General features: G+C 39.9%; 1 protein-coding gene across 2 annotated transcripts; it reads left to right on the plus strand.

Annotated features, from left to right (window-relative positions):
• Positions 1-308: 308 nt before the first annotated feature.
• Positions 309-14,172, plus strand: LOC122774242 (sodium- and chloride-dependent transporter XTRP3-like). Of its 2 annotated transcripts, none has more exons than XM_044033346.1 (11): positions 309-560; positions 3,963-4,103; positions 4,407-4,498; positions 4,623-4,850; positions 4,937-5,047; positions 5,845-6,086; positions 7,138-7,300; positions 9,442-9,643; positions 10,651-10,810; positions 10,938-11,103; positions 11,976-14,172. In XM_044033346.1, the coding sequence occupies exons 1-11, from the start codon at positions 437-439 to the stop codon at positions 12,144-12,146; spliced, it is 1,800 nt and encodes a 599-aa protein (XP_043889281.1). In that variant the 5' UTR covers positions 309-436; the 3' UTR covers positions 12,147-14,172. The 2 variants fall into 2 exon arrangements, with proteins under 2 accessions (XP_043889281.1, XP_043889282.1); XM_044033347.1 differs by having other exon boundaries at positions 4,407-4,476.
• Positions 14,173-14,692: the final 520 nt, after the last annotated feature.

Raw genomic sequence — 14,692 nt, forward strand, 5'->3', positions numbered from 1 at the left:
CACACACACACACCATACACACACATATATACATACACATATATATATATATATACATACACACACACATATATATATATATATATATATATATATATACACATACATATATAAATATACACACATATATGTATGTATACCTGTTGTGTCACTGCAAGTATTTTCTTTCCGCATGTAACAATAAAAGTGAGGTGATGTAAGTTTATAGTATCTTGAATTGTCTTGGCCTCAGTCGCTGTGGGCTTGTCTTCTTGACTACAACACCATAGGTCAAGTTGATGACCCACAAATAATCATGTTGCCAAAGGACCTCCTGCTACAACTACAGGGAGCAGCTTATAAAGCGCCTGCAGGACGAACACACACACACACACACACAAACTCACACACTCCTGCTTGCTGACTCTGAAGCTGAAGACATTCACAGGACGCAGACATGGGAAATGAGGCGAGACCCAAATGGGACAGTCCCATACAGTTTCTGCTGGCATGCGTTTCATATGCAGTCGGATTGGGGAACGTGTGGAGGTTTCCATACCTGTGTCAAATGCACGGTGGAGGTAAGAGGCTGATTCCAGCCTGTACATGCTCTCACACAGTCTGGGTACAGTATAGGAGATGATAGCCTTCTGTATTTCTTGGATCCAGGCTTGAAAATAGTATGTTATTTTCTCGATTAATTGTCTTGTTTGGTCCATAAAATGTAAGAAAATGTTAAAAAAAAAAAAAAGTTGATCAAATGATGATGTTCTCAAATGTCGTTTTTTGTCTACAAACTAAAATGATTCAGTTTTAATGATTTATTTGTTATTACACTGCAAAGAAACCAGAAAATATTTACTTTTAAGAAGCTGAAAAATCCGAACACAACAGTTGACGATTTATTTAATAATCTATGAATTATTGAATCATTGGTGTGGCGTACATTGGCCGACAAACCACTAAGATTGTTTTGAATGTGCTGTAGAATTGAACACATGATTTCTGTGTCAAACAGCGGGAAAGCTACATTTTACTTTCAAAACATCCTGTAACCTGGCTGAAACAGGGACAAAGTCTAGTTGAATTGTGTTTGGGTAAATCATCATCTCTATCCCGCTGGTATTGTCATTGTCATCAAAACCCTACCAGATACAGGACTCTTAGGAGTTTTTACACGCTTGACTTGACATTGAAACAGATTGATAGTTCATCTGGAATAATTTACCCCCTGTTCACTGATGTAATGTATTTCCAATAATCTGAGTCACACAGGTGGATTATTTCGGGTGATTATTATCCAAATGAATCCTTATCGCGCTGAATGAGCAATTGTTCAACTGCCAAAGGACTCAAAGTTGAAGCAAGCCATAAACAAGTGGGGGGTCATTAGCGGGGAGGATTAGACAGTTTGAAGCCAGTTAATAGACTTTACACTATGTGGCCACAACAAGAGCCAAGTTCAAATAACCTGTACTTAAGTGCAAACTTCATGAATCTGTTTGATGTTTATATTTCGAGCAACCTTTAGTTTTACTCCTAACTATTTGTATCTTTGTCACTCGCTACTATACAAAATCAGAGGAGGATATTCAGATAAAAAAAAGCTAATGTTGCTCAAATTCCAAAACAAAGTTTGACTCATTACAAAATTTAACGCTTCACAATCATAACCATGTTTTACATCTCTCTGCCCAGAAGAATCAAACCTGAGTCATATCCAGCCAAAAAAAAAGAACAACAAAAAAAAACAAAACAGGCATGTTAATCTGAATATTGAAGAAAAGAGGCTCCTTTTTCCCCAACAACCAATAAACTACCAGATACACAGAACAGCGAGTTGGTTTATTTATACAAGTAAAATGTTTGCTGGCTGGAAGTGGATCATAGCAAGCCCAATGCAGCAAGGAGAGTCCGGCCTCTTATAGTGGAACCTTCTCTGCAGGACGAATCAGCTCCCATGCAGGATCCACTCACACACTCACACACCTGTCAGTCAATCGTGCACACCTGCAGCCCATCACACACTCAACACACACACACACACACACACACACACACACACACACATGCAGAGGAAAGTGAAAATACAACCCTGGGGTAATAACACAAGGTTTTACAATTCTTAAAAAAAACAACTTTTCCATTCTTTCTTTTTTGTACAATCAGAATCATTAGCATTTTAGTAAAGGTAATGGTTAAAGTGGAACATTTTGTGTTAATACAGAACAAGAAAAAACCCAAATATTTGACATGAATTTGCAGTGAAGATTAGTTAAAACATTATTTAGATGTGCACTGGTAAAGGGTTGGATTTATCTTCTTACACTGATGATTTGGTGTGTTTTGTTTATAGATTGTAAGTCAATTGTAACAAAAATGTAACCAAAATGATTCAGTTTTAATGATTTCTTTGTTATGTGGAGCAAATAAAAATATTCACATTTAAGGAGCTGAAAAAAACCCAGAGAAACGTGTTTTAATTATTGAAAAGAAAAACACTGCTTCAACAATGTTGAGTAATCAATTAATAATCACATAATTGTTGCAGCCCTAGTTGGATTCAACAATACAACAACAATAATAATAATTTTGAATGTTACATATTTCACAATTATTGACCTCAACTAAGAGCTGGTGACACTGAGTTATTTTGAAAGGTTGTATCATTTGTTCACCAATCACACTCATAATGCCTGTGGTTGTGGTCTGCAGCTCAGCACTGTCATATACATGTGTACAAAAACAGATCTGTTCACTGGCCACAAAAACATAAGATGTTTAAATATTCCCCTGTAAGGGAGGGTGAAATGTTGCTTTTATGGAGTTTTGGTTGTGGTTAAATGGAAGAATTATGTCTTTATTGGTCTCATACACACGGATAATTGAGCAATGAGCACACATCAACCAGGAAGTCCAGGAAGTGTAACTTCCCAGCAGCAAATCTGTGGAGACACATAACAACAGCCTGCTGTGCAATTGCCTTTGTTCCATTCTTTACAGTTTCTAAGTAAAAGCCTTTAATTTAGTCCGACAGTTTAGTGAAAATACAGTTACATGTCTAAATCAAGAGCAGACATTCAGATGAGCACTGTAAGTCCACACTCAAGTTTAAAAGGGAACCAGTGTGGGAAAACTTGATTTTTTTTAAACATTTAAAGATTAAATTGATTTAAAATCAAACCTATTTGATACCAATTCCTAGTGAGATATATAAATTGTTGAGTTACTCTTTGGTCGTACAGAATCTCCTTTAAAACTTGCTTTTCCAGTTTTAAATTGACTTTATTTAAAGGTCCAGTGTGTAAAATTCAGGTGAAATTATTTTTATTTGGCAGGGATTGAGGATGAATTACTGAAGGCTACATGATGCTATGTTTCCATCATGGAAAGGTTCGGTTTGGTAGAGTACAACGGAATTTTGAATGTTAAAGCCCTGGGTCAGGCTTGCGTTTCGACTAAGAACCGTACCTTTACTTGGTAGGTAGGCGGGGTGTGGGCTGTGCCTGATGGCCACGTAGTGTGACGTTGTATCCAACGAACGACAACAACAACACAACAGACAACCATGGAGGACGCCCAGCAGCTCGTTATATCTGCTTGGTTTGTGGTTGTTTGTCTCGACAAGACGTCAAACTTTGTACGAGAATAGACTGCGTGTATTTGCCTCGACTTCGCAAGGGAGTGACATGTTATTGTTAGCTGACTGTCATGGGTGGAGCTACCCTGAACTTACTGTACCATTTTTCTCTGGTAACCCAAGTGCCAGAGAATGGAACGGTTCTACACTGGTTGTACAACTGGTTGTACACACAGTACCTTAAATTTTGATATGCAGCCTTAGTTCTTGTACCCATATGTTTTGCTATTTACTTCAAATGCATGACTTTCATTGTCGTTTGGCTTACATGTGCAACAGAAAAGTTGTTTTTTGGGGTTGAGTTCTGCATCCCAACTGAGTACAACTATTTCTCCAACTTCAGGTGGATTCTTGATTCCATATCTTATCATGCTTGTTCTGGAGGGTGTTCCCTTATTCTGCATGGAGCTTGCCGTTGGTCAGAAGATGCGTCTTGGTAGCATTGGGGCATGGAGTGCCATGAATCCGTATTTGGGAGGAGTGGGTAAGTGCTTATGTCATACATGCATTCAGACTGGATTATTGTAATACCTCTCTCACTTGCAGTTAGTCCAGAACATTGCTGCATGTCTGCTGACTGAAACATGCAAGCGAGGGAATATAACGCCTTTGCTGGCATCTCTATTGTTTGATAGACCTTGTGATAACCCTTTAAAAAGTAGCACATGCCAGTTTCCTGGAATATGTATTCACATGCATAAATTGATTTTCACAGTGAATGTGACACAATCTTTTGGAGCAATACCAACGAATACAACTTTTGTTTTGTGTACTTCTCTTGTTTTAGGTCTTGCCAGTGTTGTGACATCCATGTATCTGTGTCTCTATTACAACGTCATCAATGCATGGAGTTTCTGGTACTTCTTTAATTCATTTCAAGTGAGCTGCTAAATAAAAAAATCTAATTAAAAGCACTTCTTCAACGTTCGCACATAACTCGTTGGCTCTTCTTTGGGCAGTAAGATAACGCACTTATACTCTTCTGTGTTCATGTCCTACTTAGTCAGTCCTGCCGTGGTCGGACTGCCCGGTCAACGCCAACCAAACAGGACCTCTGGAGGAGTGTGAAAAAGCGACACCCACCCAGTATTTTTTCTATAGGGAAACGCTTGACATTTCATCTTCTATAAATGTGAATGGAGGCATTCATACAAGCCAGGCACTTTGCCTCCTTCTTGCCTGGATAATTAGTTACCTGTTTGTAATCCGAGGAGTGAAGTCAACCGGAAAGGTAAGCAAAGTCCCAGGGCAAATATTGGAAGCACACAAACTGTACATGGATAACTTTAAAGCAATGCTCTATGGCTCCATCTGTAGGTGGTGTACTTTACAGCCACGTTTCCATATGTGGTTCTGTTTATCTACCTGATCCGCGGTGTTACTCTTCATGGTGCCCTCAATGGTATCCAGTACATGTTCACACCAAAGGTAAGTTTGTGTTGGAGATGAGGTCTATGTATTGAAATGTGATGAATTCATGTGAAGACTCACTGTGCCCTGTGTGTGTGTGTGTGTGGGGATTTCATGGTGGGAACAACAGCGCTCCCCCTGTAATAACCGAAGGAGCGACACATTTCCAATGTCGGACCCAATTATGAATGTCGGGAATGATGAACAGACGTGTAGTGTAACATATTTGTAGAACAGGTAGAAGTTTGGGACGCTCCACGACACCCCAACGAGAAGTCTACCATGTTGGAAGTCTACCATCTACCAGATTTTGTTATGACCAATAGGATAACAGAGTGCTCTGATGCGGCATAACATATAGACATAAACATGATGAAGAATGAGAGAGATAATGCTGATGCTGTTAGGTAGAATGGTGACCCCCAAAGAGGGGCCGTTGTTTTTCCAAAAGCCACCATTCAAAAACGGTGGCTTTTATCCACCTTACTTGACTAGCATTTCTTAGGTTCCATGTCTGCCATGATCACATCTTCTGATACCTGATTGGCTGTAACCTGCCCCACCTGCTGTTGTTGGCTAGGGGAAATAAACATACTGGCCAAACGTTGCCACTCAGAATTGAACCAACCTAGGGCAATGTAAAGAGAAAACAGTAATTACCAGCAGATGGCAGAACCACCTAGAGGCTCCTTAAGGATGAATGATTAGTTTGACATTATGCTTATTTGTTTTGTTGGAATATACCTTCTTTTTAATCTACCCTTTTAATCTACTCTTTAATCCAACCCTGTGTGCATGCATGTATGTGCTTTCAGATGGAACAGCTTGCCAACCCTAATACATGGATAAATGCAGCCACTCAGATCTTTTTCTCTCTGGGTTTGGGTTTTGGATCACTCATAGCGTTTGCCAGCTACAACGAGTACAACAACAACTTTGAGCGCCAAGCCATCGCCGTGTCCATCATCAACAGTGGAACATCCATCTTTGCCAGCATCGTCACCTTTGCCATCTATGGGTTTAAAGCCACTCTCAACTTTGAGAACTGTCTAGAGAGGTACGTGTGTATCATTGTTATTTTGGAATTGGTGCAGTTTAAAGTTGATATGAGAGAAAAGCAGAATAATACTTAGTTACTTAGTTACTTAGTGAAACCATTCACGTAACCTCCTTACACTTAATCTCAGATCTTGTAGGAGAAAGATAGTTGACCATTGTTTGTTTGACTGTAATAATTTTTTGAAATGCCAGAAGGTAACTTTATGAAAATATGTTTACCAGTGTGTCTACTGCCAATAATGTAGGTGAAATTGCACAATGTACTTTGCAGCTACCTCTGTTTTTGGCAATTACTTCAGAGCTCATTTAAAAATGGCAGTCATTGGTTCAGTCAGCATGAGCGTATGAATCACTGTCGCAATGACCACGACAATGGGGGCAAGAAGACAACAGAATTTTGAATTATATATTATTGAATATTGTGGGAAGTAAAAATCTGTTGAAAGAGGTAGGGGAGATGTTTGTTTGTTGATTATTATTATTAAAGTTTCAGGTTTGTGAAGAAGTAGTTCAAACTTTGTTCATGCTTAAAAAAACCTCCATCCTCCAAAGAAAGCTTCTGAATCAGTTGATGAAGCAAATACATACTTGTAAAGCAGCTGGCTGTTGTGAAGGAGAGGTGGTTCTGACGATTAGTTGTTTTGGGGTTTTTTTGTTGAATATGTTTACTGATTAAATGTCCTAGGTTTTGGTTGCTTAGTAACAATGGAAGTGACAGGAGGATGACTCTCAAGAGCCTTGGTTAAAATTAACTCTCGATATTTTCATGCATTATTATGCCGTATGTAATGTATTTTTTTTTGTCCTCTTCATTATGGTGAGGCCATGAGGAACTGTTAAAAACACTTTATGCTCTATGAGATTTAGTTAAGTATGTTCACACCTTTTAGCCTAATATTCTCTCTTACACACCCACAAATGTAATACTAAACCACACTGAGCAAGAGGTAAAGGATATTGCAAGTGATATATATATAATTATACAATAATACCAATAATGTTATTATTGTACTATTCTTAATAGAACATTGTTGTTTTTCCTATTCCAGGTCACGCATGCTGCTGCTGAATACATTTGATCTAGCAGAGGACAGCATCACCATTGACACTGTCTTTGACTGGATTAAGAAGCTCAACGCAACATACCCGGAGCAGTTTGCTCAAATCGAAGACAAACTGGAAGTCTGTGACCTGGAGAGTGAACTGGACACTGTATGTCCCTCATGATTACAAAACACACTAGGGAAAAAAAACAGTTTTAAATGAATGAATTGATTGTTGTTGTTGTTGTTGATGACAGAGATGTACGGACTGTTTGAAATGCTTGTGAAGTGAAGGTTACATTTGGAGTTTAAAGTTTTTGCTGAAGTCCTTGCTATGATTTGAAAACAGCAGCTTTCCTAGCTTTGCAGATCTATCAATTGCAGGTTGTGCACCGTGAGACTTAAGTGCTCAATCAACTTATCACACACACACACACTTTATCAATCTAATTTAAGCAAACTGGCAATAGAGGAGCAGGCAAATGTCCAACTATCAAAGATCAAGGTGAGGTCAAAGGCGTGTAGAAGTGTAAGATGAATAAATTGCTAGAAAGAGATAATAGTATAGCCAGCATATCCATGGGTTATAAGGGTTATATTAAGGCTAACAATATGGGTCCCAAGTGGGTTTGTCCGTGGTTTCCATGGTGGCCTCATCTGTGTTTACCAACTTCAAGCCCCTGCCCACTTAGGACCCTTTCCAAGCTACCTAAGAAGTTTCTAAGTGGACATGAACTTGAAGTGGGAAAATGATGCAGGTCCCATATGGTGTCATTGACATGGGAGGCCCATGTGGGCAAACACGGTGCTGTGATCTTCTGCACTCTGCTCCCATGTCTACTTTTTGGGGGACAGTGGTTTGGGAAATTGGGTAACCAGAGGGTTTGAATTCTGACAAGTGAAGAGCTGAGGTGCCTCGGAGCAAGGTACCCAACCTCAGTAGCACCCTGGGTGCTTCTCAGTGGCAGCCCATTGCTCCTAATTCTAGGAAGGTTCCTAGTGAAGGATGGGTCAAATGCAGGGAGGAATTAACAAGGGTTACCATGTCCCACTTGCAGAGGTATTTTAATTGCAATACTGGTGTCAAACTGGTTCAAATGCTAATTCTCCATAAGATATTTTGGTGTGCAGTCAACCTTCAACCTTTGGAAGATCTGCGTATGACAGAACCTCAATATTTGGTATCCTGTCTTGCCATGAAATTCCATGATGCAGTGAAGACTACACAGATGGAACTTGTGTAACCTCTGTTCTGTCCATGCCTCGCAGCCATGAAGGAGACTGCTCATTATGCAAGCATTATACATTTGGCCTTGGTCTTCATTGCCAGATGCTAGTAGTAAGCCTGGATAAAGTTTAGGCAGCTTTCCCAATGGGTCTGTTGATTTCAACCTCCAGAGAGAGGTTGTCAGTGTCTGTAGAGTCCATTTATGTGATTCTAATATGATGGTGATGTTAGGCCGGTCTGTTGCTCCTTGTGTTCTAACTGTGGTTTCCTTTATACATGAAGATAGACCAGGAGAAACAGGTGGAAGGGAATGGAAGTAGGTCTGTGTTGAAGAGATGGAGAACACACTAGGGCAGAGACGGGCAACAAGGATGGATATTTCCAAATTTAAAAAGATCAAGACAAGCTTAGTTTTGGTAAGCTCGAATCTTACCAATAATTCTCACTATATTCTGGTGTAGCTCTGTTATTCACATAGGGTGTGTGTCTACTGCGGAACTTCTGCCTTTGCTATGTTGAACATACGATTTTGCCTTAGAAAATGGATAAACTTTTATATATGCAGACGAGATAAAGAGCTGCTGCCTCTACAATTCTGAGTGAACACACCTTTAACATATGTCATTCTTGGTAGCTGTTTGCACACAGTGTGAATTTATTTGCACTCTCTTACCTCAGAGCAGGTATCAATTGCCTATATAAACATTGTGTAAGATGCTGTTACACATAACTCAATTATGTGTGTGTCACTCTTTTTATAAACAGTTGATGATTGTTGTGTGGCATATGCAACACAACAACCACAACAACAACTGGAGTACAAGGCGACTTCAGGAAAAAGACTGCCATCATTTGATTCCAAATCAAGATAGACATGTAGGAGCTACTTTAGATTGTAAATATGATTTTAAATGTGTTAAAACACAATTAAGGAAAAAAGATTGTTTGACAGCCCTAGTTTTTACTAATGTTAGTATGGGGGCAGTTTATTATTTGAAAATGCTGACAACGTATAAGTGTGGATGCAGAAGTTTCAAAAGCCCAAATTAGTGTCCTCCTCATTTGTAAATTCTCTGTTTCAGGCAGTGGAGGGGACTGGCCTGGCCTTTATAGTGTACAGTGAGGCCATTAAAAACATGCCGTTGCCGCAGCTGTGGTCAGTGCTGTATTTCTTCATGCTCCTGCTGTTGGGAATGGGCAGCATGCTGGGCAACATCACTGCCGTCATCACGCCAATGAGAGACTTCAAGATCTTTTCCCGTATGAGCACCGAGTTGTGTAATGGTAAGATCTGGGCTTCATCATTATCTTTGTTGACATTAGCCCATGTTTTACTGTGTGGGCCTAGTGTAAGACCAAGAGAGAAATGTTGGAATAACTCTTCACTTCTGTTAAAACAAACAATCTAATCCTGCAATACTTCAGTGCCACTAGTTGTTGCAGTAGATTACACATGCAAACGTGACAGTCGATGCTGGTAAGCTACCAAGCTGGTCACCAATGTGCACACTTTGCCATGTACAGTTCTAGAACTAATTGACTAATTTTTGTGTTACTTCAGAACCTCAGAACCTTGTAGACGGACCGCAGTGTATTTTTTTGATTGTTTTGTTGGATGTCACACTGATGACTCTCCCGGTGACAACACTCTCTGACCAATCAGTGCTTGGAAACTCCAAAAAACCCATAAACTGGGTCCAGTTGCTCACAGAAGAGTTTTAGTAGGTAGTACATCTCTTTGCAGAACAGACAGAATTAGTTTCCGGCCCATTTAATCTACTTCAGTCTCAAGGCATTTGTTTGATATTATGTGCCCTGCGTTACTGTGACCAATCAGGCAAAGGTTTAAGTGACCAATGACTTAATTGGGATTTACGGAGCTGTGTACACACTTGTGACTTTTACTGGCATTTAAAAAAGAGCTGAGGATTTATGATGAACATCATTCAGACAGCAGGGGTTCATCCCAACAGGAGCATTAGTTTCCATGGAGTGCTTCATACTTATCTCAGGAACACAGACACATTAGCACAATAAAAACATCTGAGAGAGAGCGACACTGCCTTTATTTAATTCTACATTGATTTGAGAAATCTACACAATCCCAACCATCACTATTATTTATTTAATTATTTGAAGAAAGCTCAACTCTTGTGAGTAAAATGTGGGTTTAAATGTTTTAATGGACAGTTTTTTTCCTGTACCCTGGAGTGCATGTAAAAACATTGTAATTGTAAATTAAATGTGCACCCGTGGTATCCATGTGTGTGAGTGCTGTGGTTTGCTTGCAGGTCTGGTGTGCATGTTCTGTCTCCTGCTGGGCCTCAGCTTCACCACCACATCAGGGAATTACTGGTTTACCATTTTTAATGATTATGGGGCCAATTTCTCGCTGCTGTTTGTCGTCCTCATCGAGATCATAACTGTTAGCTACATCTACGGAATGAACAGGTTTGTGTATTTTCTGTGTGGCACACTGATATCCACATTCACCGCCCTTGAGCTCAGCTTCTGTTTGTTCAAGCAGGATTGCTGCTTTCAATCTTACTGATTTTAACATATTATCTACTTGTTTTAGGTTTGAAAAAGACATAGAAGACATGATTGGTCATCGTCCAAACTGGTACTGGAAAATCATGTGGAAATTCGTCAGTCCCCTACTTCTTGTCGCAGTATTTATCGTCTACATTATCAACTACATACAAGGAGGGACACCCACCTACCAGGCATGGGACAAAGAGCAGGTGAGCGTTGGCCTTTTTTTACTTTTTTTCCATCTTTTTTTCCCAAAAAGTGGTCAGTCGTGCAGTGTTCTCATAATATAACAGCAAGCAGCAGCAAACTAGAGTGGTGTTGAATCCTCATAATATGTCAGCCATCAGTGATATAAAGTGTGGCGACATAAAGACAGGGACATAAAGAAACCTGTGGTCAGACAAGATTTAAGTTATGGGAATTGTAGCTAAAAAGGGTGCAAAGAGCATTAGGTCAGTCTTAATGTTACACAACAATATAAGGTCCCTTCCAGGTTAAAGAAGGCAGTGTGAGGTAACAGTAGGAAAACAAAGAGAGTGCTGAACTTATTCATGAAGAAAAGAGTGATACTGTGCATTTGAGTAAGGTGGTATCTGCTAAATACACATAATAGTGACCTTATTGTTTTTATGGTTACTACTGCCATTACAGGGCATGGTTACCAGATTTTTTTCCAAAATGACGGAAATAAGACACTGCTTTTATGCCCAGTGTTACTCTGTGCTCATGTCCCACACCATCTTGCAAACTTTAAAATGGCCAAAAAAAAGACTAAATATGAATTGTGTAATGCTCTTTTGGTTAAATATGGGTTAATAAGGGAAATCTAGGGCATCAAAAAGGCGTGAAGAACTGGTGACATAACCTGCAATTGTAGTATACAGCCTACAAGAATTTATTAGAAGAAGAACGAGGATTGGGTGATGTAACCAGGGGTTACATGGGTACATGGTGAATGGACTGAACAGTCTGTGTTTGTGATAACAGGTGTTGTAAAGACCCAACACAAATGGCCAATTTGTGCTAAACGGCTCTATAAAGTTGCCCTGATGTGTCCTGATAACCATACCTGTGTCCTCAGGGTAAGACTGTGGTGACGGAATATCCTATCTTTGGTCAAGTCTTCATCGGGCTGCTGCTGGTGTCCTCGGTCAGCTGTGTTCCCCTCACAGCTCTGTATGTATTCTGCAAGAAGAGGAAACAGGGACATCATGATAAGAGGGAGAATGTGCTGAGCACAGTGTCTGCTTAGTGACCCTGTGACCCCTGACCTCCACACACAACACAACATTTGTTTCCTGCAGTGTGAAAGACACTAGCATATGATAAGTGGTCATTTGTGTTTCTTTACTTCAGGCTTCTGTTTTGCCCCGCCCCCCATCACCAAATTTCCTGTTGCTGAAAGCATTTGAGGTTCGTTCTCCTCTTGACAGAGGACTTCTTTTGTGTGCAAACAATACGATACAGTGCTCTCTTGAAAGAGGAGACCGTTGAAGGCATGAGGGACACAAAGTCCAGACAAATATCGATATTAAATATCGGAAATTTCTGCTCCTCAAAAAGAGAACCTAATCTGGTCAATGGGCTGCATTTATAAACCTTCTTTTCGTCTCTAAAAGGCCACACAAAGCACTTTTACGCTAATGGTGCCCATTCACGCACAAAATGCAGTTTCTGCTACTGCATACGTCTCATGCACACACCCGTCCAATGCCAAGGACACATTGACGTGTGGAATGGAGGATCCAAGGACTCACATCCTTCTCTACCTACTGAGCCACAGCCTCTCCAGTGTATGACTGTATATATACACTATATGGACAAAAGTATTCGGACGCTATACAGTACTTTAATATGGAGTCAGTCCCCCTTTTTCAACTATAACAGCTTCCACTCTTCTTGGAAGTTTCTATGTGAATTTGTGTCCATTCTTTCTGTAGAGCATTGATGAGGTCAGGCACTGATGTTTAACAAGAAGACCTGGCTCACAATCTCGGTTCCAGTTCATCCCAAAGGTGCTTGAGGGGGTTAAAGGGTTGTCTTCATAGTCCTTGCTTTGTGTACTGGGACACAGTCATGTTGGAATAGAAAAGAGCATTTCCCAAACTGTATAGCATTGCATTGTCCAAAGATTTAAGATTGTCCTTCAGTGGAGATAAGGGGCCTAACCCAAAGCCTGAGTGAAACCCCTGAATTCAATGTGACCAAATACTTTTGTCCATATAGTGTAGCTGCTTTAAGACATGCACTGAAATCTATATATATACTCCCTATAGACCAATCTCCATAATATTCAATGTGAGAAACTCTTCATAATCTGTAGCCAGTGACTTGCCAAGTGGGTTTTTTCCTTTCCATGCTCGAGCCATGTGTCACTCCCTCACCCAGATTCTCCTGCTGTTGTGTGAACGCGTGTTTCACCCAAGACAATCTCCCTCTGTGTTCATCATAATATGTGAATGTCAAAGTCTGGATAAGGTCTGGACCCAGTTCTCCAGGTGTGTCTGGAAACCTGCGCGTAAGTTACTCTTTTGTGCGAGATTCCACTCGGTCCACTTAAAAATATTCCATTTCACAGCATTCCATGAAGCAGGAAAAATTCCTCATTCAGTCTGTTTGCAGTTTCTGCACCTTAACCGTGGAACATGTTATTAATGTAGATACAAATTTGTTAAATTGTGCAAATATCTATGGCAAATATAGCTATAATTTTCATACTAGTTAACTCAATGGTAATAATATATAGGTACAGTATATAGATGTACATACAAAATGTAGCTTACCTTATTGGCTGCAGTGCTTGAGTAGGTTAGATATTTTTTGTAACCACGAAAACTTTTAATTTGTGTCAAGTTTATTTGTAGAAATAAAAAACATTGTTGCAGTGGGATTATAATTCAGCAGGAGGATTCAGGTGTGTGTGTCCCTCTATTGCCACTAGAACCATTTTATTGCCTTACTTACTTCTGGAAATATTTTTGAAAATGAATGGTGATGTATTGATGTATGAAAACTATCACATTTGTAGTACTTTTTGAAGAAAAGATCTTTGCTTGTCGTTTGTTTTGTTTGTTTGTTTTAAAAAGGCTGACATTTACCACCACACATACCCTCTCCACAACAAAGCACATCAGGTCATTGACCAGTATTATAACGTACAGAGCCAAATACAAATGTAACACAACACCACTGAACGTGTAAACTATGTAGATATTGTAATAATATGTCGTGCAAAGGCCGAATGATTAGACGCTCAATAAACATGTGACTTTTCCTTATTTGTTCTCGATTTCTACTCGAGCCGATGAGCTGCTGTTCAGGTGCCGTAACAATGACAACCATGTGTACTTCATGTGTCTTTTTCTTGAAAGAGAAATGTTGACGTTCAGAGCGGATCATGGAAAATGGTTTCGTTATCACATGATCTAAGTATGGAACTTTGGTCTCAAGATAACAAGTGTTTATATAAGGAGGGAGACGGCCATCGATAGCCTTTTGTCACATTATCTCCCCCAATTAAAGTTGGCATAATGTAGATCATAGAGTAGAGTGGAGTTACAGTACGTCATTACACACAATTAAGGGTCGACCTGTGGCTGTACCGGCTCCCCTCCTGCTCACTGAGGCTAATCTGAAGTGGCATTTTAAGCTTGTTGTTTTCCTCACCCTCCGTCTGATCCCTGTGTAGCAAATGTGCCAGAAAGAACATTACAGTATTTGCACATCTAGACAAAAAGCACCAGCGTTCCAGAATCAACACTACGGTGAACTAATACTACATTTTATAATACAGCGCTG

The sequence above is a fragment of the Solea senegalensis genome, linkage group LG9, assembly GCF_019176455.1.
Source record: "Solea senegalensis isolate Sse05_10M linkage group LG9, IFAPA_SoseM_1, whole genome shotgun sequence".
In the NCBI taxonomy this organism is placed as follows: Eukaryota; Metazoa; Chordata; class Actinopteri; order Pleuronectiformes; family Soleidae; genus Solea; species Solea senegalensis.